The 22,717-nt window shown below is 58.3% G+C and overlaps 1 protein-coding gene across 3 annotated transcripts in view; it reads right to left on the bottom strand.

Moving 5' to 3' along the window:
- Positions 1-297: 297 nt before the first annotated feature.
- The window catches only part of KCNJ12 (potassium inwardly rectifying channel subfamily J member 12), a 37,724-nt gene continuing 15,304 nt past the window's right edge, over positions 298-22,717 (bottom strand). Inside the window, exons 2-3 of one of the 3 annotated variants that reach the window (XM_043904104.1) lie at positions 10,985-11,103; positions 298-4,842 (exon numbers count right to left, since the gene is read on the bottom strand). In XM_043904104.1, coding sequence (XP_043760039.1) covers positions 3,498-4,781 — 1,284 coding nt within the window. In that variant the 5' untranslated portion in view covers positions 4,782-4,842; positions 10,985-11,103 and the 3' untranslated portion in view covers positions 298-3,497. Of the gene's footprint in view, positions 4,843-8,134; positions 8,222-10,116; positions 10,583-10,984; positions 11,104-22,717 lie in introns of those variants that run through there. The other 2 variants (XM_043904105.1, XM_043904106.1) reach the window with 2 other exon arrangements.

The following is a 22,717-nucleotide window of genomic DNA, read 5'->3' as shown; positions in this document are numbered from 1 at the left end:
GCCCAGCTGTGGTGGTTGTCTGGCACACTTGGGCCAGGTCACAGCCTGAGGAGCACGCAGGGATCTGCAAGGAGGCCGCTTCTGTCCTCTCTGTCTTCCCTCATCGGCCACTGGGGAGTGCCCCCCATGTCACGGGGTGTTGGGTGGGGGTGGGTGTGCACCACACCAGGCAGGGCCTTTAAACACACGTCTGCACACGGCGCCACTCCAGGAGGCTGAAATGAGTGTAGTGTGGTCTAGTCTCATGGCCTACATCTCCAGACACTGCTGTGTGTTGAAAATAACATGAAAATTCTCCTCGTTTCACCATTTAAAATATATTTGACATCGATTTGACCTTTGCAGGGGCCTCCTTCCCACCAGGTCCCCTGCCCCCACTGGGATCCTCTGGGGGCAGGGACTGGGCTGCACAGCACCAGCAGGTATGGCAGGCAGGGCCGCCGTGTTCTGAGAAACACACCTGGGCCTGACCGGACACGAGCGGCCCACAGACACACACACGCCACCCTCGGCAGGCAGGTGCAGCTCTGCTGCTGGAGCCTGGCTCATGCATGTACATGTGTTTGTAGACAGATGCACACAGGCCTCCTAACATGCAGTCATGTACAGATGCTCACCTTTGGAGGTGGCACACTCACACACTCGTGTGGCTGTCACCTTGTGCCAACGTGCACAGAAGCCTCACCCTGTCACCCATGCTCCTTACATGCCCACGTGGCCAGAATCGGGGCAGAGGGCTGGTGGGACCACAGCTGGGGTCTGTCCTCAGTGCTGTGTGCCCAGCCCCATAGCCTGGAAACAGATTAACCAACAAACATACAAATAGACCCATGGGTAGATACACACGTAGTATCATCCACAGACACCACCTGTCCGGATTCACACACACGTGGAGATGGTCGTGGGCACACATCTGCAGGATACTCCCATGCACAGACTCGAGCACTTCCAGGAAAAGCCATCACTGGACACACTTCACCGGCACCTGGATGAGATGACTCAACATGGGAATTCACACCTCGGCTCTCACACACTTGGCTCCAGGCCCCTCCCCACGTAAGCAGCTTGCTTTCTCAGGGCAGAGGGCGCCTTGGGTAGCTCCAGCCTCCGCACCACCAGACCCAGGCTGCCAGGAAGCTTCCTGGAAATACCACTGCCAGGGGGCGGGGGCAGAGCAAGTTTGTACACCCACCTGTATAGCACACAGGCCACATGTGACCTACACATGTGTGCCCACAGACTCCCACACAACACACGTGCTCACACACACAGAGCACATGGCACTGAATACCCAGTGGGTTCACACACTCCACACCCCACACACAGGCACACACACACCCCAGGGACCACCTGATCCTGCCTCTGCACACACAGCTCCTCCATCTGCCCTCCTGCTTCAAGGGCACTAAAGAGGAAGACTATTTTGGTCTTTAGCACAAGCAATAAATAAATAAATAAACACAGAGGAGGCAAAAAGCAGATAGTGGAGTTTGAAAACACAGCATCTGCCTTTGGTGAGAGATGAAAGGCAGCTCGGAGTGGCCCTCCTGCAGAGTCTGTGACCTGAGCCGTCCAGTGTGAGCCTGGGAGGTGGACAGGCCTGAGAGGAGGTGCCCCAGGCCACTCGAGACAGCTGGGGCCTGGGTGGGGTGAGTGGAGGGCTGGCCTGGCAGGCCTGTGTGCCAGCCCCAAGCGACCAGGGCCATCTGCTACCCTCATGGCTCCCACGGGGACCCCACACCCCCAGGACTAAGGCTGAAGAAGCCCGGGGCTCAGGGCTGGGAAGGAGAGAGGCCCATCCAGTAGATCTTGAGCGGAAGGGCCGCCTCCATCTACCTCGGATTGACCCTTTTGACTATTCCTGACTGAAAGTTAGGGTGCGATCTGAGGCCAGGGCAGGGCTGTCTGGGTGGGAATGGACAGTTGGTGCCAGGACCCCGCATGGCCCCTGACCTTGGGGCAAGCCTCCAGCTGCCTCAGGGTGGGAGGAGGGGAGGGGCCGGAGTCCTAGCACCTCCTGGTCATGAGTTGTCCCACAGCACCTGGGCAGGTGGGCCGGGGAGATGCCTGCTCTCTAATGACTGAACAGCCCAATCATACGTGAGCACAATGCTCTCAGCAGTCCCAGGAAAGGTCCAGACTCCATCCTGAGGCCTGGCCCCTGCCAGCTGCTTTCTCCAAGAACAAGCCTGTGCTGGGCAGCTCTTGGGCTGGCAGAGCCAAAAGCCAGTGACAAACAAGGAACCCAAGCCTCTACCCGACCCAGAGGTGTGTGCTGACAAGCTCACCTTTCCTAGGGCACTCCTGTGAGTTCAGCATCAGGGCACAGCCCGGCTGGGCCCCACCCGGGCATACCTGCACTGCTCGCCTTGGGAGGGTGGGGTGCCAGGTCAGCCCAACCTCTGCAGACAGAGGAGTATGGTGGAGTCGGGGGCTGTGGAGAGGACGCGTGAATCCAATAAAAACAGTGACAGTTGGAGCCAGACTCCCAGGGTCTCTAAGGCACGACTCATGCTGGGGCCCCGTGGGGATGGGGCTGAAACACTTCCTTGGAGTTGGGGAACCCAGCTCTCTTTCCCATGGAGCCATCCACCCCCACAGTTCTGGGGAAGGGGTAGAGGCCGCTGGGCAGAAAAGGAAAGAGACAAACAGGAGAACCCGGCAGGTCAGGGTGGGAGGTGGCTGGGGGTTAGGTCCCATCCCGGCCCTGAGACACGCCTCGCCAGAGGCACAGAGTCAAACTTCAAAGTTCTTCCCAGACTCTTCCTGGCCCTTACCCCAACCCCAGTAACACTGGAAAGCTTCCATTAGGATCATTAACATGGTCTCGGTATTGCCATCACAAACGAAATCCAATTCACTTTGTGAGCATAAAGAATGGGGGTGAGCCCCACGCCTACCCTGCAGGCTGCACCATCAGGCACATGCGCCATCTTCACGGAAGAGAGGCCTGCCCAGCACTGGGAACTTGCTGGAAACTCCACTCAGCTGCTTGCACCCTAGCAGACTAACAGAATTCTAACTGTCCTTCTTTCCCCCGCAACAAATTATAAAAATCAATCACATGTTAATTTTTTTTTTTGTAAACAGTCTTACTCAAACTAAGATTGAGAATGCCAAAACTGGTGTTTCTCCCCAAGGTAAAAACCAGTGAGGCGCCCTACTGCCTGCTGGCCTTCGCCCGCAGAGGTCGGGTGGCTGGTCAGCCGTCTCTGGACGGCTGCAGCTCCCTCCTCAGGCAGAAGGCCCTGGCTCCTGTAGACCAGTGCCCGGAGGCCACCTCCCCACCCCTGGGCCTGCCCCAGCCCCGGAGGCAGCACAAGCCACCCACTCTCCCGCCAACATTCACAGGCGTTGTAAAGAAACATAAAACATCTAAAACGCTACTGAGTCTGCAACCAGGGCCCAAGCTCATCCTGCTCCGGCCCAGAGCCCTCAAGGGGCTCAGGCCTCTCCTTGGCGGGGCAGATGCTGCACCTCGGCTGACCGACGGCAGCTCAGATCTCAGACTCCCGTCTGTAAGGCCGCTGGTCAAGGGCTGTGCCGGCCTGCGGCCTGTCAAAGTCACGCCTGGCCTGGGGGCCGAGGCTGTCTTGCTCTCCGTCCACCTCGTCCTCCTCGTCACGGCTCAGGAAGGCCAGCTCATTCTCGTAGCAGAAGGAGTTGGTGCTTGGCAGCAGGAACTTGTTCTCCACCAGGTCCTTGGCACTGCAGCGGGGCGTGGATGGCACCTCGTAGGTCTTGTGGAAATGCGAGTAGTCGATCTTGTACTGGTTCTTCTCCTCAAAGAGGACAGGCTCAAAGCGGTGGCCCCATAGGATCTCGTTGGCCAGATAGGAGCTGCGGGCCTGCGTGGTCATGGCCGTGGCCTCCACCATGCCCTCCAGGATGACCACGATCTCGAAGTCATCCGTTTCCAGGTCCTGCCGGCTGATGCCGAACAGAGGGCTGGCCTCGTCAATCTCGTGCAGGATGGTGATGGGAGACACCAGGAAGATGCGGTCCAGGCCCTTGTCAAAGCCGACATCAATGTCGATCTGGTCCAGCGGGATGTACTCGCCCTCCTCCGTGACCCGGGGCTTGATGAGCTGGGCCCGCACATGGGCCTCCACGATGTGGCTCTTGCGTAGGTTGCCCACGCGCCACATGAGGCAGAGCTTGCCGTCACGCAGCGCCACCACCGCATTGTGGCTGAAGAGCAGCGTCTGTGCGCGCTTCTTGGGCCGCGCCATCTTGGCCATGATGGCGCCAATCATGAAGGAGTCGATGATGCAGCCCACGATGGACTGCGCCACCACCATGAACACGGCCACCGGGCACTCCTCGGTCACGCAGCGCAGCCCGTAGCCGATGGTGGTCTGCGTCTCGATGGAGAAGAGGAAGGCTGCCATGAAGCCGTGTACCTGCAGCACGCACGGCGTGCGGCCGTGCGCCTCCGCGGGCTCCAGGTCCCCGTGGGCCACCGCAATGACCCAGAAGATGACCCCGAACAGCAACCAGGAGGCGAGGAAGGCCAGCGAGAAGATGAGCAGCATGTAGCGCCAGCGGATGTCCACGCACGTGGTGAACATGTCCGCCAGGTAGCGCTGCGACTTCTCATCCATGTTGGCGAACTCGATGTTGCACTGGCCGTTCTTCTTGACGAAGCGATTCCGGCACCGGCGCCGCGTGTGCACCTTGCCATTGCCGAAGCCGTTGGCGCCCGACATGGTGACCAGGTGCAGCCCGTCCTCCTCTGAAGACACGATGCTGTAGGGGTTTGTGCGGCCGGACGCAGTCATCCAGGAGGTGGGGGCAGCGGGACCCCGCTCGACCCCAGACTGGCTCAGGGTTGGGCAGCTTCTGCAACAGAGAGAAAGGCAGGGCTGATGGTGGTACTGGCCTGGTAGCCGCCCCCCCCCCCCCCCCCCCACCTCCGCGCCTCAGCCCCCGGCCCAGCCATGGTTTCGGATACCCAGAATCACCCCCAACCAGCTCCTGGTCCTCCCTCCCATCTTAGCCAGCTCCTTCCCTGCCTCCATCCTCCCAGCTGCTCCAGACAAGAACCCTGGGTTCTTCCTCAGTCCCCCTTTCTCCCACCAAGGCCTCTGCTTTCCAATATATTCAGGATTCAGGATCCATCTCCTTCGTCTACCCTCCTGGCCTGAGTCCTTGAAATCACCCACGAAGACCAGCCTGAAAGCCACCTTGCTGGCCTTCCTGCTCCCACCCTGGTGCCAGTGCTCATGGCAGCCACCAGGAGTCAGTCCATCTTGTCTCCAGCCTTGCCCTTGCTCACCCCGGGGCCCACCCGGACACCCTCTTCCAAGCCCTGGCTTTGATGCCTCGGGGGTATCTCCCAGGGCCTCCCTGCACCTGAGAAAACTATACACCCCCCCAGAACCCCACTCGAATCCCACACATTCTCCCTGACCTCCTAACACTAGTGACCACAACAACAGCTTGCTCGGGGCTGCACAAGCCGTCCCACCATGAGACCACCAGCTCCCTGAGTACAGGGGTTTGCTGTTTGTTCACAGCAGTTTCACTCTTGGGGCCTGGACCTGGGCCTGATGGACACCCAATGCTGGACCCACCACCCTCCTGACACTCACAGTCTCCCTCAGGTGCCTATTCTCACTGCCCATAAGCTAGGCCTGTGGCCTCCCCATCACCAAAGGTGGCTAGAAGGGGGCCCATGAGTCAGCCTCCGGGGGGGTCACTGACTGCTGACCTCAGCCTGGGGACCTCTGCCACCCCTGCCTTCCTCAGCTCTAAATAAGAGCATGTGGGGAGCACTCAGAAGAGTCCTCATCCTCAGCCCACTCAGCACAGCATCTGGTTGGCAAACACACTCACACACTGGGCAGTCCCAGGCCACACTCCACGGCACTGTTCCCATGGCCAGACAAACCCTGTTCTCACTGCTGGGAGCAAGCATCAGGGCCCCAGACGCACAGGTAGCCGCCCCTCCCCATGGCCCTGCTGGCTCTGGGGCAGCATCTGTAGACAGGAGATCCCAACTCCACTTGGCCCCATGGGTGGGCACTAAGGCCATGTGGCTGTCCGTGTCAGGCACCAAGCAGGAACGGCGTAGCAGGGCACTGATGGGCCCCACGTGCCTCTGCCCCCAAACCCGAAACCAGTCCACACCACGAGGTCAGAGTCAGACAAGCCTGGGAGCGCTTGAGTGCACTGAGATGCTGAGGCCCCAGAGAAGGTCCCAGGGCAGCCGGTCCACGAGAAAGAGAATGGAGGTGACAGCCAAGAGGTGGCAAAGTTGGGATCAGCCCTGGTCTGTGGGACAGGGTACAACCAGAGCTGCAGAGAGGGCACCACCTCTGACCTCTGCTCCAAACACCTGGGAGAAGTGAAGGTGGAGCCCACTCAACCAGCCAGGCTGCAGACCCCTCCGGGCTCCATCCGGTTGCCAGTGTCACTGGATCCCCAGGTCTGACAAGTACACAATGCTCCCAGCTCATCCATCCACAGGGAGAGCAGGCCAGACCCGTCAGCAAACACTCCTGGGTCACTCCTCAGCAGCCCAAGGAGGTAACTACTGTGGCTATTTCTACTCTCTGGATGGAGTTTCAGAGAGGTCAAGTGACTTTCCCAAAATCACATAACCACTAAGCAGGAGAGCTGAACTCAGAACTACTTCTGTCTGACACAAGGTCTCTCAGTGTGGGGACCCCAGGCTCTGCGGCAGCTCTCCTCACACTGCCATTCTCCCATACAGATGCTCCAGCTGACTACCTCACCCTGGGTCTGAGAAGCTGAGGCCTGAGGCTATAATGGTGGGCTCTGCTTCTGCCTGGGCCAGCAGGCAAGGAGCCGGTGGTAGGGGTACCCCAGGGACTGTGCCTGGAAGACAGCCCAGCCCAAGATTCCTGGGCCTTCCAAGTGGAGGTGACCAGGATGGGGCACTCAGAAGCCGGCAGCATGCCACCGGATTGCAAGGGGCAGGTCTGTGTGGCCGGGAGGACTTGTGGGATGTCCAGCAGATCACGGCTGCTTCGGGTAAGGCTCTGAGCAGCTTGAGGCCTGTAACGGGGACAGAATCAAACGAATCAAAGGCCAGGAGAGCCCAAACTGGCACGACTGTTCCCAGCAGCTGGGCAGCCTCACACGGAGGCTGTGACTTGGCCAGCTCCCAGGCAGGTGGCAGGTGTCACAGTGACCACTGGCATCTCTGCCTGGGCTGGGTGCCTATGCCCCACCCAGACCTATTCTATTGATGTTTCTCCTAAAACCATAGAGAAAATCCACAGGCCACATTCACAGCCACTCCTCCACTATTCAGAGCTGGAAACTGGTACTTGGAGCAAAGTCACCCAGGCAAAGACCCCCGGAAGCCAAGGAGCAGAGACACAGCAGACAGCTCTGTGTGCACATGTGTGCATGTGTGTGTGTGCATGAGATGCCAGGGGTGTGGGGAGTCCTCGCAGGCACTTGGTGAACACACCACCACAAAGAAAGGCTGAAAAAAGGACCCACAGTAGGAGTCCTGGCACCACAAACTTGCCAAACATCCAGGGACCCTCCATATACAGAAGAAGGCAAGATTGCAGGGCTCAGTGGTCTTTAAGGACTTGGTTTAAGAAATGTGGGGGACGTCCCTGGCGGTCTAGTGGCTAGGATTCTGCACTTCTACTGCAGGGGACCTGAGTTGGATCCTGTCTCTGGTCTGGGAACTAACATCCCAAAAGTTGCAGGGCATGGCCAAAAAAAAAAAAGTGGGACAATATCCTCAACAAGGGAAGTACAGGCCTATCTGGCTCCTGCTCAATGGGTGCATACGGTTAGATTAGACAGACAGGAAGCTAGATTTGCTTTTCTGGAAGAGGCCTTAGCAAGCAAGGAGGCTAGCTCTCCATTTTATAAGTGGGAAAACTGAGGCTGAGAATTGTTCTGGTCACAAAACACCTTGTGGGCCAGGATGAGATACATAATAAAGACAATAGTTAATACCACAGCAGTTGGAAGCCCAGGTTGACCGGTGGGGGTCCCAGATGTTGCTAGGAGGGGAAGGGGAGGCACTGGGATCTCCCACCTGAGCCAGGACTCCCACCTGAGCAGGCGACTACAACAGTGGAGGTGGGGTGTGAGGCACCCCCAGTGGGCTGGACCCAGAGACCCCCAAGGGGAGGCAAACCTGTCCTGATCCCAGCGTCTCCAGAGCCGGCATGCCCGCCGGCCACAGCACCCACACACAGAGGCTCCAGCACCCAGAAGGCTCAGTGTACCAGCAGGGACTGGGCTGGGAGCTTTTAGGCAGGCAGCTAACACGTGACTACCGGTGGGGCCGAATCATCAGGAGGTGCCTCCGGATGGAGTGGGCCACCCTCTGCCAGGTCCCCTGAGGCTCTGGGCCTCAGGTTTCTGCAGCATCTGAGAGGAGACCGGGGTGAAGCCAAGAAAGCACTGACTAGTTGGGTCGATAGAGGGGTCACTGAGGAGGCGCTCAATGTCCCCCTCCCTGGGAGGCTTCCCAGGTGGCAGGACCCCTTCATAGATGTGAACAGAGTGATTAGTATTTGTCAGGCAGTTACTACTTGCCAGGCACTAAGAGCTCAAACAACTCATGTAATCCCTTCTTATGACTTTCTGGGTGAGGAAACTGAAGCTCAGAAAGCTTGAGTCATTTACCCAGGGTCACATAGCCTTTCATAAGTGAGCACCTAGTGTGGGGAGTTGAAGAGAACTCAACTCCCCATCTCCTTATCTCCTCCAGGCCCCAAGGCCAGATTGTGGACACTGTATTCCTAGCCTCAGTCCTCAGGGTCCCTGCAATGCCACGTGGTGATAGGACACAAGTAGCCCCTCTCAGCACACAAAAGCAGAGGCAAAACCCTCACCAGCACTCCTGATCTATGGCCATTCAGGCCCTGCTTGGAACCCAGGGAAGGGACACTCACTACCTCATGGTCAAGTCCTTACAAGTCCATGGTCAACTGGAAGAATCCTTACAAAGCACTTGTCTCAGGGAAAGCCAGCATGTAGACTACCAACACTTCCTCCCCAGTCCATGCCCAAAGCAGACATCATTAATCCATCACAGAGCACTTTCTCACTACAGCCTGTGGTGGCCATGTCCTCTTTTCTAATCCAAACACTATCTATCAGACTCAGCACAAGGGCTTGAAAAATGCAACCCTTCATCCGCAGGTGGGGAGATGGAGGCTCTGAGAAGGGTGCTCTCACTCAGTCAAGAGGGAGCAAGAGGTCTGGGCCAGGCTTGGAGGGTGCACCACAGGGAGACAGGGCAGCTCAGGGTGCAAAGGTGGGACAGGGGCATCCCTGGGGTGGGGAGGGCAGGCTGGCACCTCAGAGTCCAGTAAGCAGGCTAAGCTGGTGGGGGAGAGCCCAACACCTCTGCCCTCACAGTCTGGGGTGATGATGGTCATCTCCTGTGCCTGCCCTCCTTTCCCAGACACAGTCCTTCCCCTTCCCCAGATGTCACCCCAGGCTGTAAACATTTGGAGTCAACACTGTGCAGGCCTTCAGGGTGGGGCCCCTGCAAGGTCCATGTGATGTCTGAGGAGAGCTGTGTACTGGTGATGGGCCTGGCCGACGCTCAGCTGTCCCTGGGGCCTCCCCACTTCCAGGCCCACCTGCCCAGTTTCCAGCCACCAACATACAGTCTTTCTGCCTGTGCAGTGGCAAGCCAGGGAGCAGTTCCCCGCTCCAAAGAGCACACTTGGGGTGCCTGCACTACTAAAGCTCGCAGGGCCCCTCAGGCCTGGGCCTTCCTCAGGCCTCTGGGCTGCTCCACAGCAGGGATTACCAACCCTTAGCTCACCACCCCTATGTCCTCCCAGCACTGCAGAGCCAACAGGCTGCTCCTCTTCTCCAAAGCTTAGCCCCTCCCCTCAGTCTCCTTCTTTCCCCACACTCCCAGCACCCTATGGGGTCACTGGGTAGCCCAGTCATTTCACCAGTCACCCCAGCAACAGGCCTGGCCACCTCCCTCCTCCTCAGCCCCCAAATCCACTCCCTCCCCAGGTCCTGTGCATTTTATCTCCTGAATGATCAAAGCCATCCACCCACTCCTTGCCCACAGACCCCTCCTGTCCAGGCATTCCTATCTGGACACTGCAACAGGCTCCTTATTGATGTTCCTGTGGTGACCCTCACCCCACATGGTCCGGTCTCCAAATCACAGCTAATGGGAATGCTGGAAATCCATCGGTTAGGAACCAGTGGAAGCCCACCACTTCCCTGAGGCCCTTTTAGGTTTCTCCAGCCCTGGGCTTCTTCTGTTAGGACCAGAAGGTGCTTTTCCACCTTGTGTGAGAGTTGGTTTTGCCTTGGCCCCATCTCTGGCCAATCTCAGAAGTCCAGAGAGATTGAGGAAGGCCTGGAACAGAGCGGGCACCCAGTAAATGTTTGCTGCTCAGACAAAGACAAGGGAATAAGCTGCTGAACAGAGGCATAGATGAGGAGATGGCTGAATCAATGAATGAGGAGATTGTTACATGTACCAGTGGGTGGTCAAGCGTGTAGATGGATACACGGAGCTGACAGGTAGATGGATGGATAGAGGATGACTAGAGGGGTGGATCAGTTAGGTGGGTGAGAAATGTCTGGATGAGTTGGGTGAACGGATGAGTGGGTGGATGGATGTTTGAGTGGATTGGTGGATGGATGGATGGACTGAGCGGATGGATGGATGGATGGACAGAGTGGGTGGATGGATGTTTGAGCGGATGGATGAATGAGTGGAAGGACAGATGGACAGATGAATCTATGGATGGGTAGGTGGGTGGATGGATGGATGGATGAATGGCTGACTGGATAGCTGGCAGGGGAGGTGAATGGATGGAAGGATGGCTGGATGGGTTGGGTAGGTAGATAAAGAGTTAGATGGATGGAAGATGGATAGAGGGTGGATGAGAGGTCACATAGGTGGGCGGATGGGTGGATGGGCAGGTGGGTAAAGAGATGAGTGCCTGGATAGAAGGATGACTGGGTGGACAGGTGCACATCCATGACCCAATCTTACCTCTGGAACTCTATCTTCTAAGTAACGGTGCTCACCAAGCAAGTGATCGTCTTCAAGGCTGCACTAGCAGTGGCTGCCATGTCCCCACCAGCTGGAGAGGCCTCAGTGGCTGGAAGACCCTGAGGTTGACAGAGCACAGTTACCATTCTCCTTGGTGTGGGGAGTTAAACAGTTATAAACTTCCACACAAACCCCCATTTCTGCTTGCTTTCCCAGGACCCCATGGAAGGTGGAGGACCCTGTGAGTCTGTTCATAACAACCCTTCAGAGAAAGGCAGTATGATGTGGGCCCCCAGAGAAAGTGACCGCTGACAGTTACTGAATGCCTATTGCATGCCAGACATTTGGTAGGTGCTTCACAGACACCAACTCAGGCAAGCCTCATGACATTGGAACCCTATGAAGTCGGAGTCACTGCTGCTCCTGCTGCAGAGACAGGGGCACCATGGTGGTTCTCCTCAGTCACTGAGGACCTCAGGGTGCGGCCTGTGCACCCGGATACCTGCAGAGCCTTCAGCACGCCAACCACTGAGGTCAGGGCAGTGAGCAGGGGGACGGAGGCATCAGGGAGTCTTTGGAGGTGAGTCCACCTGAGATGTCCTCTGGCCACGGTGCCCATGCAGGCCACTCTCTCGCAGCCACCACTGGCGGGCGTCCACAGTCACGCTGGATCTTCCAGCTGGGATTAAGGGAACTGGTGGTGAGTCAGCCCCACATCACAAGCCTTCTGAGGCAGCACCAGTGGTGGGTTTAGAAGCATACAAACCCAGTTTCAGTTGCAACTCTGCCTCTCCTCATATGCCACCAGCCGTATGACCTTGGCTGAGTCACTTCCTGGCTCGGGACACCTGCTCGAGCTTTTAGGAGGTGGCCTGGCTGGTCTCCCTTCACTCCAGGCTCACCTCAAGACACCCAGCCCTCAGCCCCCTGCTTCCCCATCCCTCATGGTTCCCAAAGCAGCAGCCAGGGGCGTTGCCATTGGCCCCTCTAAAACCAATGGAGGCTCGACCCCAGACTCCCATCAGGCAGCTTGACTTTTGACAGTGAGGACCAGTTCCAGGGCCTCTGACCTCTTGTCCTTCTCCTGGAGTGGACACCCACTGTGTCTGGCCCTGGGTGCTGGGTTCCTGGCCTCAGTGATACTCCAACCTTCACAGCCCACCCTGAGGGATAGAAGGGAAAACTGAGGCTGAGAAGAGCGAAGTCACCAAGAGCTGGAACTCTGAGCAGGGGAGATGACACCTGGCCATGGGGAGGACAGACGGAGGAGCGCCTGCCTCCCACTTCCTGGTGTCATTCGGCCTGCCGGCCCAGGGCTCTTTCAACCTCTGCCTCCCTGCTCCCTAAAATGGGCTTTCTCCTGTGAGGGAAGCAAAACCAGCTCCACAAGGAGGAGGCGGAGCCTTCAAGCAGAGCAGGGACTTGCCCCGGGTCACAAAGACACAGAGTGAGCGGCAGCTCAGGGACAAGAGCCCAGGATCTGACACCCACCCAGCACTCCGTCTTCCCCTGCAGTGGCCACAGCCCATGAAACAGATGTGACCCCCAACCCTCGGAGGTTCACTAAACATGTTCCCGAGGAGGGGGTCCACAGTCCTCAACAGGGAAGGTCAGCGCAGGGGCAGGGTCTTCAGCTGACGGGGATGATGTGACGTGACAGCGAGACTGTCCCTCGGCCTCCCAGCAAGCGAGGGGAGCCCTCCGCTTTTCCCCCAGGACTGCCCTGTCAGTCAGGGGCGGGTCCCTTCCCCTTCCTGCTCAGCTGTGCTCCAGTGCCATGGGGGGACTGCACTGGGCACAAGCCGGGCACCACATGGGTCCACCACCACAGTCACCGTCCTCACCAATGACAGCATCGCCTGGAGGGTGGGGCTTGGGGACCAGCGAGCCTCAGCCCAGCATTCAAGGCCTGATCACCCCCTAGCTCCCAGTGGGAACTTCCCTGGGCCTCAGGCTTCTCATCTGCAAAATGGGGAGGCTACAAAGAGGGTGTCCAATGCAGCAGACGCACAGTAAATGCCGACTGTCCCAGTGTTCTAAGAGGATGACACCCTCCTGTGTGGCCCGGTGTGTTGCTCTCAGGACGCACCCAACAGGCACTGAAGCAGGAGAGGCCTGAGCTCTGCAGGGGTTGGGTCTGGCCGCCCTGCCCCCACCCCCCAGCTCTGTGCCCAGGGTGTCATCTCTGGCAAGGGTGCCCAGTAAGTGCCAGCTACAAGAACCAGAGCGACCACAACCCCTCAGGCCCCTCAGACTCCGTGGCCTGGAGACAGGGGCTGGATGCACTGACCACAGGCTAGGCTGAGCCAAGTGGCCGGGAGGGATAAATGTCCACTCTCTGAGCACCGAGGTGAAGCCAGGGCAGGAAGTTCTGGCCCCCAGTGTGGAAGACAGGTCATGCCAGGCACCAGGAAATACTTCCGAGGGTATTTTTATCTTGAGAACATCCTTCCACGAGGAGTAGGAGCAGGAGGGAGACAGGGTGTCCTTGGCCCCAGGCCCCTGGAAGCAGCAGAGGACAGAGGCTTCTGGTGCCCTTTGCTAGAGTGGCCATTATAATGGCCACTGCCCCATCCCTGGGCCTCCTTGGGTCCCAGGGCCAAGTGGAGCCGGGGGTGTCTTGGGCTTGGGTTACTCATGGGGCCCCCAGCTCTGCTCAATGTCACTGTGTGACCTAGGACAGGCCCCCATCCCTCTCTGGACCTCCCTCTGGGAGGCAAACTTTCCTGAGGGCTCGCTCACTGCTGGACTCAGCTGGGCACCAGGGGCTTTGTGAGGGACCAGCAGTGTCTGTCGACAAGGGGCACCTCATCAAGCAGGAGGATAGCGAGCTAGGTAGCAGCCACAGCAGGCAGCATCAGAGGCACGGTCAGAGCCTTTGGAGGCCAGGAGAGAGTGTGACCCAGTCGGGGGGCAGGGGACTCCCTGGAGAGGGCCCAGCTGAGACTGACCACAGCACTGCCAGAAGCACTCGGGCTCCAGAGAGAAGGGTGCACATGGGCTCTGCTCCTCACACACCGGGCCTTGGGCAAACCTCGCCCAACTCTGAACTCTATTCCTACTACACGCAAGGGGGCTGGCCCTTCCAGCAACTGCATTCAGAATCCTAAAGATTTGGGGCTGAGTAGGGTGTAGAAAGAGACCCTAAAAGCAGGGAGGTGATGGGCTGAGTGCCTGCGCACTTCACACCAATGCATGTAGAAGCAGAGGTCCTGAGAGGCCCTGCACGGCATTTTAGTGAGTTTGGACTTGACCCCAAGGTCAATGGGGTGCCAGAGAAGAGTCTGAAAGTATAAAACCAGAGGCAGTATGGCTTGCATTCAACTCTTGTCTCTGTCCCTTCCTGGATGACCTTGAGCAAGTCATATAACTCTCTGAGCCCAGTTTTCTCACCAGTGAGATGGGATGAAGAATGTTATCTATTTCATGTGGTCACGATGGGTTTCATCAGGTTATACATGGAGCTAGAAATATGCTGGTCCCCCCACGCCTTCCCACCACCACATCTCTGAGCCTCTGACTCACCCTGAAGGGGGAGGGCCTGGACTGCACTTCACTCCAAGCAGGAAGGGGAGAGCAGATAGACAGAATGGGAGGGCCCATGCAGTGAGCAAAGGCACTGTGGTGTCTGTTTTACTTACAGCTGTAATTTGTCAATCTTCAACTTAAGTCTCAAAACATTTTCTAAGTGTGCGCAGGAGAGCAGAGACCTGAGACAAAGGGACAAGAAACACCCTGGGACGTGAAAGGCCACGAAACAAAAGGTTGGAAAATTGGCCACCATAAAAATATTCATGATATTGCTTATTAAAATGCATTATAAGCAAAACGAAAGGTAAATGATAACGTTTGCTATAGAAAGGGCTGATATACTTAGTATATAAAGGGTTCTTATAAATCAACAAGAGAAAAGGACACAGTGGGAATGTGAACCTCCCATCCTCAGTTGGTGACATCTCAGAAATGTCCACACCCAGAGCCTCAGCCTGGGCTGGACCCTCATCTCAGAAAGCCCTGCTCTGCATTTCATCCTTCAAGTTCCAAGGATGCCTCCTCTACAAAGCCTTTCAAGATTTCCCTGGGTCCCCTGCTGCTCCCTGCCAGGTCCCAGCAGCACATTTCTTAGAACCCTGGAATCGAATGCCTAGCTTCTGCTGAGTGCCTGGCACTGCACCCAAGAACAGTCCAGGTGAGATGGCCCACATGTCTTTGAGCAAGGAGGAAGTAAGTTGCAGAGAGAAGCATTGTGTCCACCATCGGCAGGCCTTGAGCAGCAGATCCAAGCCCCGCACCCACGACCTGGCCTCTGTCCCTCTGCGTCCAGCCACCTCCTCCCTAAGGAGCCCTCCTGACCGAGGGCCACCTTGCTTCACGGCAGGCTGGGCACAGTGTGAGGCCTTCCAGCCAAAGATCAGGCAGAACACGGCCTGACTCCCGGCCTCAGTGACCCATGGACCTGGACGCTTGCTAGGGGAGCAGAGGGACAGTTGTTTTCTCAGCTTTCCTCTTCTCTCCATCCTCATCTTGTAAATCTGGCTTTATTTTGGGAACAGAAGATTCACCAGGAAGGCCTGACAGACCTCTGAGGTCCAGGGTTCACCCTGGGATGGGCCTGAGGCTGTGCTCTGAGATCAGGAGTCCAGGAACAGGGTGGGCTTCCGGACGACCCATCATTCCACCCAGGATCCTCTGGAGAGCTGGGCTCCAGGAGCACAATCGAGGCCTTAGGCCTCCGCCTGCTCGATGGACAGGGCATTCACTCACTCAGCAGACACCGCCTGGGCCTCCACTGTATGCAGACATGGTGCTCAGGGCCAAGATTGCATGGGGGCAAGGCAGACAAAAACCATGCTGGAGAGGAAAGAACCGAGTCATACCTGAAGCAGAATGGCCACAGGAAGACCTCTCTGAGGGGGTGACATGGGACTTGAGGCCTGCAGGAGACAGCAGCGTTCTTGGAAATATGAGCAAGGACAAAGGCCTTGAGGCTGGGATGTCGCTCCCTGTGCTCAAGGAACTGGAGGGAGGCAGCGGGGCTAGAACTGCATGTGCCGGGGCACCTGAGCCTCCTCTTTCTCATCTGCCAGCAGTAAGAACAATCCACGCCCCAGAAATGGCTTTTGGAGAAACACTCCCACATCCTGCCTTGCTTGAGGAGACTGAGGCTCAGGGTGGGAAGGCAGCAAGCTAGAGGGCATCTGACCCTCTGACCCACACAGCCTCACACTGGCTTCTGCCACAGACGCTTTTCCAACCCTAACAACTAGAACTGTGCACCCACGTGGACACTGTGACACGTGCTACTTGCACTCACACTATGGTTCCTTTGGATAGTCACAACAGACTGGGGCTCAGGTGACCACCATGCCCAGGGTCACACAGCTGGTTCACCAGAGCTGGGTAGGAATCACTGGAGTCCAGATTCAGGGCCATGGAAACCAAGACTCAGGCACTGACCACATGTCTGGCCCCGATGTCTCCAGGGAAAACCACAGTTTTCTCCAAGGGGCTCAGGACTGCCTCCTACAGGAAGCTTTCCCCTGGCTGCCTCTCCTTCATGGCAAACCAGTACTGTGGGAAGGCAGGGGATGCAGAGAGCCCAAGACTAGGGGACAGGGGCCTGGTGTCTGGACCGTATTAGGCCCAGCTGTGCTGTGTGGCCTTGAGCCACTGACCCTCTCTGAGCCTGTGCCCAGGAAGATGAGGTAGATTTTGGGGGTGGTTTCCCCAAGAGCAGGAAGGCTGGCCACTGAGAGCCCCAGGAAAAGCTTTCTCCTACCTGGAACTTTTATTTAGCACCAACTGTGTGCACCTTTCAACAATCCTGAGACTCTGCCCCAAGAGGAAGCAACAGGGTCAGAGAGACCTTGCCCCAAGTCTACAGGTTAGTCAGTGCCATCCTCAGGCCAGGCATCCTGGAGAGGTCATGCGTACCCAGGGGCTGGAGCACATGACCAGAAGCCAAGGGATGGGGAGGCTGCTCCCACCTTCATCTGAACTGTCAGCACTGCCAGCAGCCAGGGCTGGGGAATCCTCCTGCACACGGTCCCAGCCTCGCCGGCTCCAGCCTACCCTCCTCTGCCTCTGAGCTGTGTGTTTATATGACTAATCCTTGCCTCATTTCCAAATCTGTGAAAGGGACCCAGTTCTACTGCCTGCCTGTTAGTCTACGCACAGTGCCCAGACCCCAGTCCAGCACACAAAGGTATGCACAAGCATGTGTACACGTCCTGCGTGGACAGACGGCCTGGGGTGTGGGTGCATGTGACTTCAGGAGCGTCAGGGTGTGCATGCACGTGGCCCCAGTTTGTTTCCCCAGAAACAGATCTAGAGTGGAGGGTTTAGGAGCAGGCAGTTTACTTGGGAGGTGACCAGAGAAGGACAGTGCTGGAAGCAGGTGCTGTGGGAGCTGGAGGCTCCAGGGGCCGGGAGACAGGGTGCTATGGTTCATCACACAGCTGCGTGGCCAGAAGTGGCACTCATGTAGAGACCAGGGCACGAGAAACAAAGCTCACACACTGATCGGTGAGCATCTACACACCCCTGCTCCTCTGGGAACATCAGCAAAGGGGCCTGGGCTGTGCCCTCATGAGGGCACATCTGTGCCTCCATCATGCCAGGGCCGGACACCCTGGGGTGAGTCTCCATGTGTCTGTTCTTGCATGCATGTATCTGTATGTGTGAGCTGTGTGTACACACATGTGTAGGAGGTATGACACAGCCATGTACACATGTTCAGGCTACATGCATGTGCATGCACTGAAGTCCCTCACCTGACCCTGGCTGCAGCTGTGGGGTGAAGGAGATGGCTGGCCTGGTCACCCTGGTAATGGGGCAGGAGCTGACTAAGCTGGGGCAGCCTTGGTTCAAAAGAAAAAAAAATTCAAACCACTGAACACAAAGAGGAGCAGGAGGGCTGAGAGGGCCAGGCTTGGCCCAGGCTCCACTCACAGCCTGGCCTGTCTGTCCTTGAGCCAGTGAGGGCTGCCAGAGCCAGGACACGAGTGCTCGACCCAGTGGGCAGACAGTCGGTGGTGTGGGGTCCCTTCGGAGACCCGGGAGCCCACCCGGGAAGGCAGCAGACAGGGACAGGGACTGGGTGGGGCCGCCCTGCAGGCTCACCGGGCCCCAGGAGAGGGCGCTCCAGACGCCAGGCACACCAGGGCCGCCGGGCCGAGCCGCACGCGTCACCCTCTCCCGCCTGTTGAGGCGCTAACTGCACCGCCGCCTTGAGGCCGGGGCACTAACCCGGGTCGTGTGATGATTTATTCACGAGCTCCCGTCCCCTTCCCGTCCCCACGACCAGCTCGTCAGCCTCGCTGCCCTGCCGGCTGGGGAGGGAGGCGGATCCTTGCTCGCAAACATTGCCCGCTATTTATATCTCATCAGACGGAACCAGCCGGGCGCCGCTCCCCGCAGGCAGCCACCCGGCAGCGTCAGGCGGAGTCGAGGTGCGCACACTCTGCTCGGGAGCCTGGGCCAGACCTCCGCTCACTGCTACAGGGGCTTTGCCCTGCCGGCTTACTGCGTCCTGAGAAAGCCCTCTGAGGGAGGGTCTGCTGCCGTCCCCAGCGGGCAGATAAGGAAACTGAGGGCTAAAGTGACTTCTCCAAGGCCTATAAGATACAGAGCTGGGGACGAACCCCCAGCCAGGCCGCCCCCAAAGCCTGGGCCTTCGCTGCCCAGCACAGACCTCCCCAGTTGAGTCCCAGAGGCGGGGGACTCATTACGACTCCTGTTTTACAGAAGAGGAAACTAAGGCTCAGAGAGGAGAAGGGACTTGCCCACGGTCATGCAGCCAGGAAGGGAAGCCAGACATATGACCCTGCCTGGTAATGTGCCCCAATCCATGCCCTGGTGACCCTCCGGTGCGTGCAGGGAGCAGCCCCCGGGGGGAGAGAATGGCTCAGCATAGCCAGTCCCCACTGCTACCTGAAGCGGAAGCCATGTGGAGCCCCTTCACCTTTCAAGGTGGCCCTGCCTCAACACCCAGCCCACCTTCCAGACAGCTGTGGAGGCCAGCTTGCCAGGCTCCGGTGCCTCCAAGGGCCCAGCTGTCAGCACAGGGACAAGTGTGAAGAGGCTTGGCATCCTACTGCTAACCTCTGACCATCACCCTCACAGACAAGGGACCCCTCACCAGGCCACAGCAGCACTGGATGGGGGATTCCGGGAATCCCTTGCCCATCTCCCAGGCATCCTGTAATCCCTGGCTTCTCTTGAGACCCTGGGAACTGAGCCAGCTAGAACTCTGGCTACCGAAGGGCAGTGCGGGCCCCTCTCAGGGCCTCAGTGTCCTCATCTGTAAGACAGGTGCACACAGGCCCTCTAGGGGGACTGGGCCCTTGAGACATGGGGCCCAGCACCAGGCCTTCACACAGTCACCACCCAGCCTGTGGCCACAGGGTAGAGGCTTTCATGTCGACGTTTGCAAAGCGGGAAGCAGCCCACCAGTGACCCACAGAGCTGCATGGGCTTCGCATTGTGCCAATTCTGGGCTCAGATTCCATCTCTGATTCCTTGGTTGTGTGTCTAGGCACCTGGCAGCCCCTCTGAGCCATGGTCTCCCTGCCTTCCCGCAGGCCTGTCCAGGTGTCTGCCGGACTCCACTCCAGCCTCAGCAAGGGCCTGAGAGCCAAACAGCTCCTCATTCCACTCGACCCCAAGGTCAGGGCAGCAGACACCTCTAAGGGATTCCTCCACCTGGGCCTCCCCTCGGGGCCCAGTGAGGGCCCGCAGTGCCCCAGCCACAGGGCACGGCCCCTCCCTCCCCTCCCCCAGCCAGTCCACAACCCTGCCTGTGTGCTGACTACGTGCAATCCTAGGGTTGCAGCTCAGACGAGGCCCAGAGGAAGCTCAGACGTGACTGCTTTGAGGACTGACAAGTTCATAAAGAGCCTAGAGAAGAGTGACCACCATCACCATCATGAGCAGCAGCAGCATTTCTGTGCCAAGCACCAGGGGGACAGCAGGAGGGACCTGCTCACTCCAGCATTGGCCATGCTGTGCGCTCATGGTCTGTTTCCAGGCCTGCCAGGCCCCAGGAGTCCTCAAGCATGACCAGGCAGCCCTTTTCTGTGGCCCCAGCAGGGCCAAGAAAGGGTTGCTGGAAAGAAGATGAATGCATGTTTTCCAATGGTTCGCCTCTGGCAATGCTGAACCCTAGCAGCTCCCACTGGCAGGGTGCCAGCCACCGGCCAAATTCTGCCTCATCCCTCGGCCTGGGTCTGGGGCCACCCCCACCCTCCACGGCCCCTGGGTTTCTTTGTGTTGCACAAACCCTGGCCACACTAGGTGTCCTGAGTTTCTGGATCTGATTCATCTCACCCAGCACAATGCCGGGCAGGAGCGAGGGCTGATGTCTGTGTGCAGAACCCGAAATGAGTGTGCACGCCCACCAGAACTTTATCTCTATGCTCTCCCTTAAGCCTCCCAAGAGTCTTGCTTTGACATGAGAAGAAACTGAGGCACAGGAAGGTGGCCTCTGAACACTGAAGACTCTGTAGGCTGTGACCAGCAGTGGCAACAGCCCCCTTGAGCCCTGGTGGCACTCCCAGCCCCAAGCTTAGGGAAGCCACATTCTAGCCCCAATAGAGGCCCTCAATGGAGAAGTGGAGGCTGGAAGGTGAAGCAGAAGGCTGCACTTGGGCCTCTGTGGCCTGCTGTGTATAGTGGTTGTAGGGACAAGCCCAGAACCTGGCGGTGGGCACTCAGCCACCAGCTGTGGAAGGCAGGGCAGGGGGTCCTCCCTGTCCAGGGTCCACCAGCCTCCTGCCACTCAGGCCTCCACCTCCTATTGACAGGTCACCGGTTCAGGGGTCTCAGGCCCCCAGAGGGGCATTAAAGGTCCTGGCACCAGGTCAACAGCCAGCAGACAGTGATGGCCCGATAAGCAACGAAGAGGAGGTACCAGGCCTGGCACAAAGGCAGGGAGTTGCGGAGACTCTGTGCCCATCAGCAAGGGCAGCATGGGGGTGAAGTGAGCAGGCCAGCCCTGAAAATAGCCAGGGATGTGGGGACAGACCATTTGGGGCCCTGAAGCCAGGCTTTTGAAGGCTTCTCTGTCAGCCACAGCCAGACTTCTAGACAGAGGCTCAGAGGGACACCTCAGGCCCCAGAAAGTCCCCGAACCCCTCTGAGCCTCGTGCCTTCCTCTGTAAACGGGGTCAGAAGAGCACTGGCCCCTCCCAAGGTCACCTCAGGGAAGCCATGCATCAATACCCATGAAAGCCCAAGGCAGCAGAAGCTTCGCTGGGGAGGGGGGCAGAGGGGTGACAGGGTCAGAAAACCCATGAGCTGGGGAGGTGCTGGGATAGAGTGCAGGACGGGGGACAGCAGACGGCACCGGGACCTAAAAGTTACTGAGGGTCTGAGCACAATACACGGAGCAGCGGGGCCCAAACCCTCAGGTGCTGCCCACACGCAGTGTGCTCTCCCCCACCTGCACCATCGGCTGCATCCGCTTCACTGGTCACAGTGCCCAAACTCCTCACGCCCGCTTACACACTCAGACACATGCCCTCCACACAGTCACGGCCCTGAACGGCCACTGAACACACAGTCAAGCACCCCTCCTGCCCACTGTCCGTCCACACTGTTTACCATTCACGCAGCCTGACCCTGTCTACAAGACTGGTCCCAAGCCTACACTCTGAACCCACTTGCTTGGGCTCTCCCCCTTGAGGACGCTGTGTTGTAAGAAGGGGGACACAGAAAGGAGGGTGGGGGTCCGTGAGACCCTGCACTCCCACAGCACCCGCACCCCAGGCCAAGGGGAGCCAGGTGGCTTGGACTCCCTCCAAATCCAGCCACCAGCATAGTGCTGATGGGAGCTCCTGCCAGCTCCTCAGTGCTGACAGGCTGATTAGGGGGTGGGGGGCCAGCTGGGCCCCCGCCTCCCACTGGAGCAGCTGCAGCCTTTGAGGGGTGCCGCAGGAGGGGCTCCTGTCCCCTGCCTGCCTTTCTGCCCTCCCTGCAGCAGGCGGACTCACCCTTCCCTGGGGAGCCCACGCCTGGGGGACCGGGCACTGCAGGGCATACACACATCCACAACTGTGCCCCTTAAGGGAGCACACGCTGAGCGCCTACTGTGTGCCAGGCCTGTGGGACCCAGGGTTCCTGCGGCTCCGCTTGGGTCTGGAGTGGGCGATGTGACTCCATCGCACTCCCAGCGACGCGGGGCTCAGGGGCTCCTCAGTTCACCGCGATCCTCTCCTATGAGGGCACACACCAGAGACATGAACCCGACTGCAGCCTGACACACCTGACCCGGTGAACAGTGTCCACCCCAGCCTCTCCCCTCAGGCCCCCTCTTGGTTCCTCCCCAAGTCCACATGGATCTCTGCTCAGATGACCCTGCCCTCTCACAGGTTCTCAGGTCACTAACTCAGCCGCCCATGGACACGTGAGGGCCGGGATTCTTTTTTTCCTCAAGAGTGTTTCTTAGAGCAGTTTTAGGTTTACAACAAAATTAAGGGGAGGGAACAGAGAGTTGCCATTTACCCTGACCCCGCACATGCACAGCCTCCCCCATCATCAATATTCCTCAATACAGCAGGACCTTCGCTGTGACCCATGGCCCTGCCTGGGCCCGTCAACATCACCCAGAGTCCACAGGTTACATCAGGACCCACTCGTGGTGCTGTACGGCCTGTGGGTTTGGACAAATGGACAAAGACTTGTATCTGCCTTGACAGTATCACACAGAACAGTTCACTGCCCTAAAAACTCTGT

The sequence above is a fragment of the Cervus elaphus genome, chromosome 5 (genome assembly GCF_910594005.1).
Source record: "Cervus elaphus chromosome 5, mCerEla1.1, whole genome shotgun sequence".
Classification (NCBI taxonomy): Eukaryota; Metazoa; Chordata; class Mammalia; order Artiodactyla; family Cervidae; genus Cervus; species Cervus elaphus.
The sequence above is the reverse complement of the archived record's forward strand: the minus strand, read 5'-3'. Positions and strand labels throughout refer to the sequence as shown.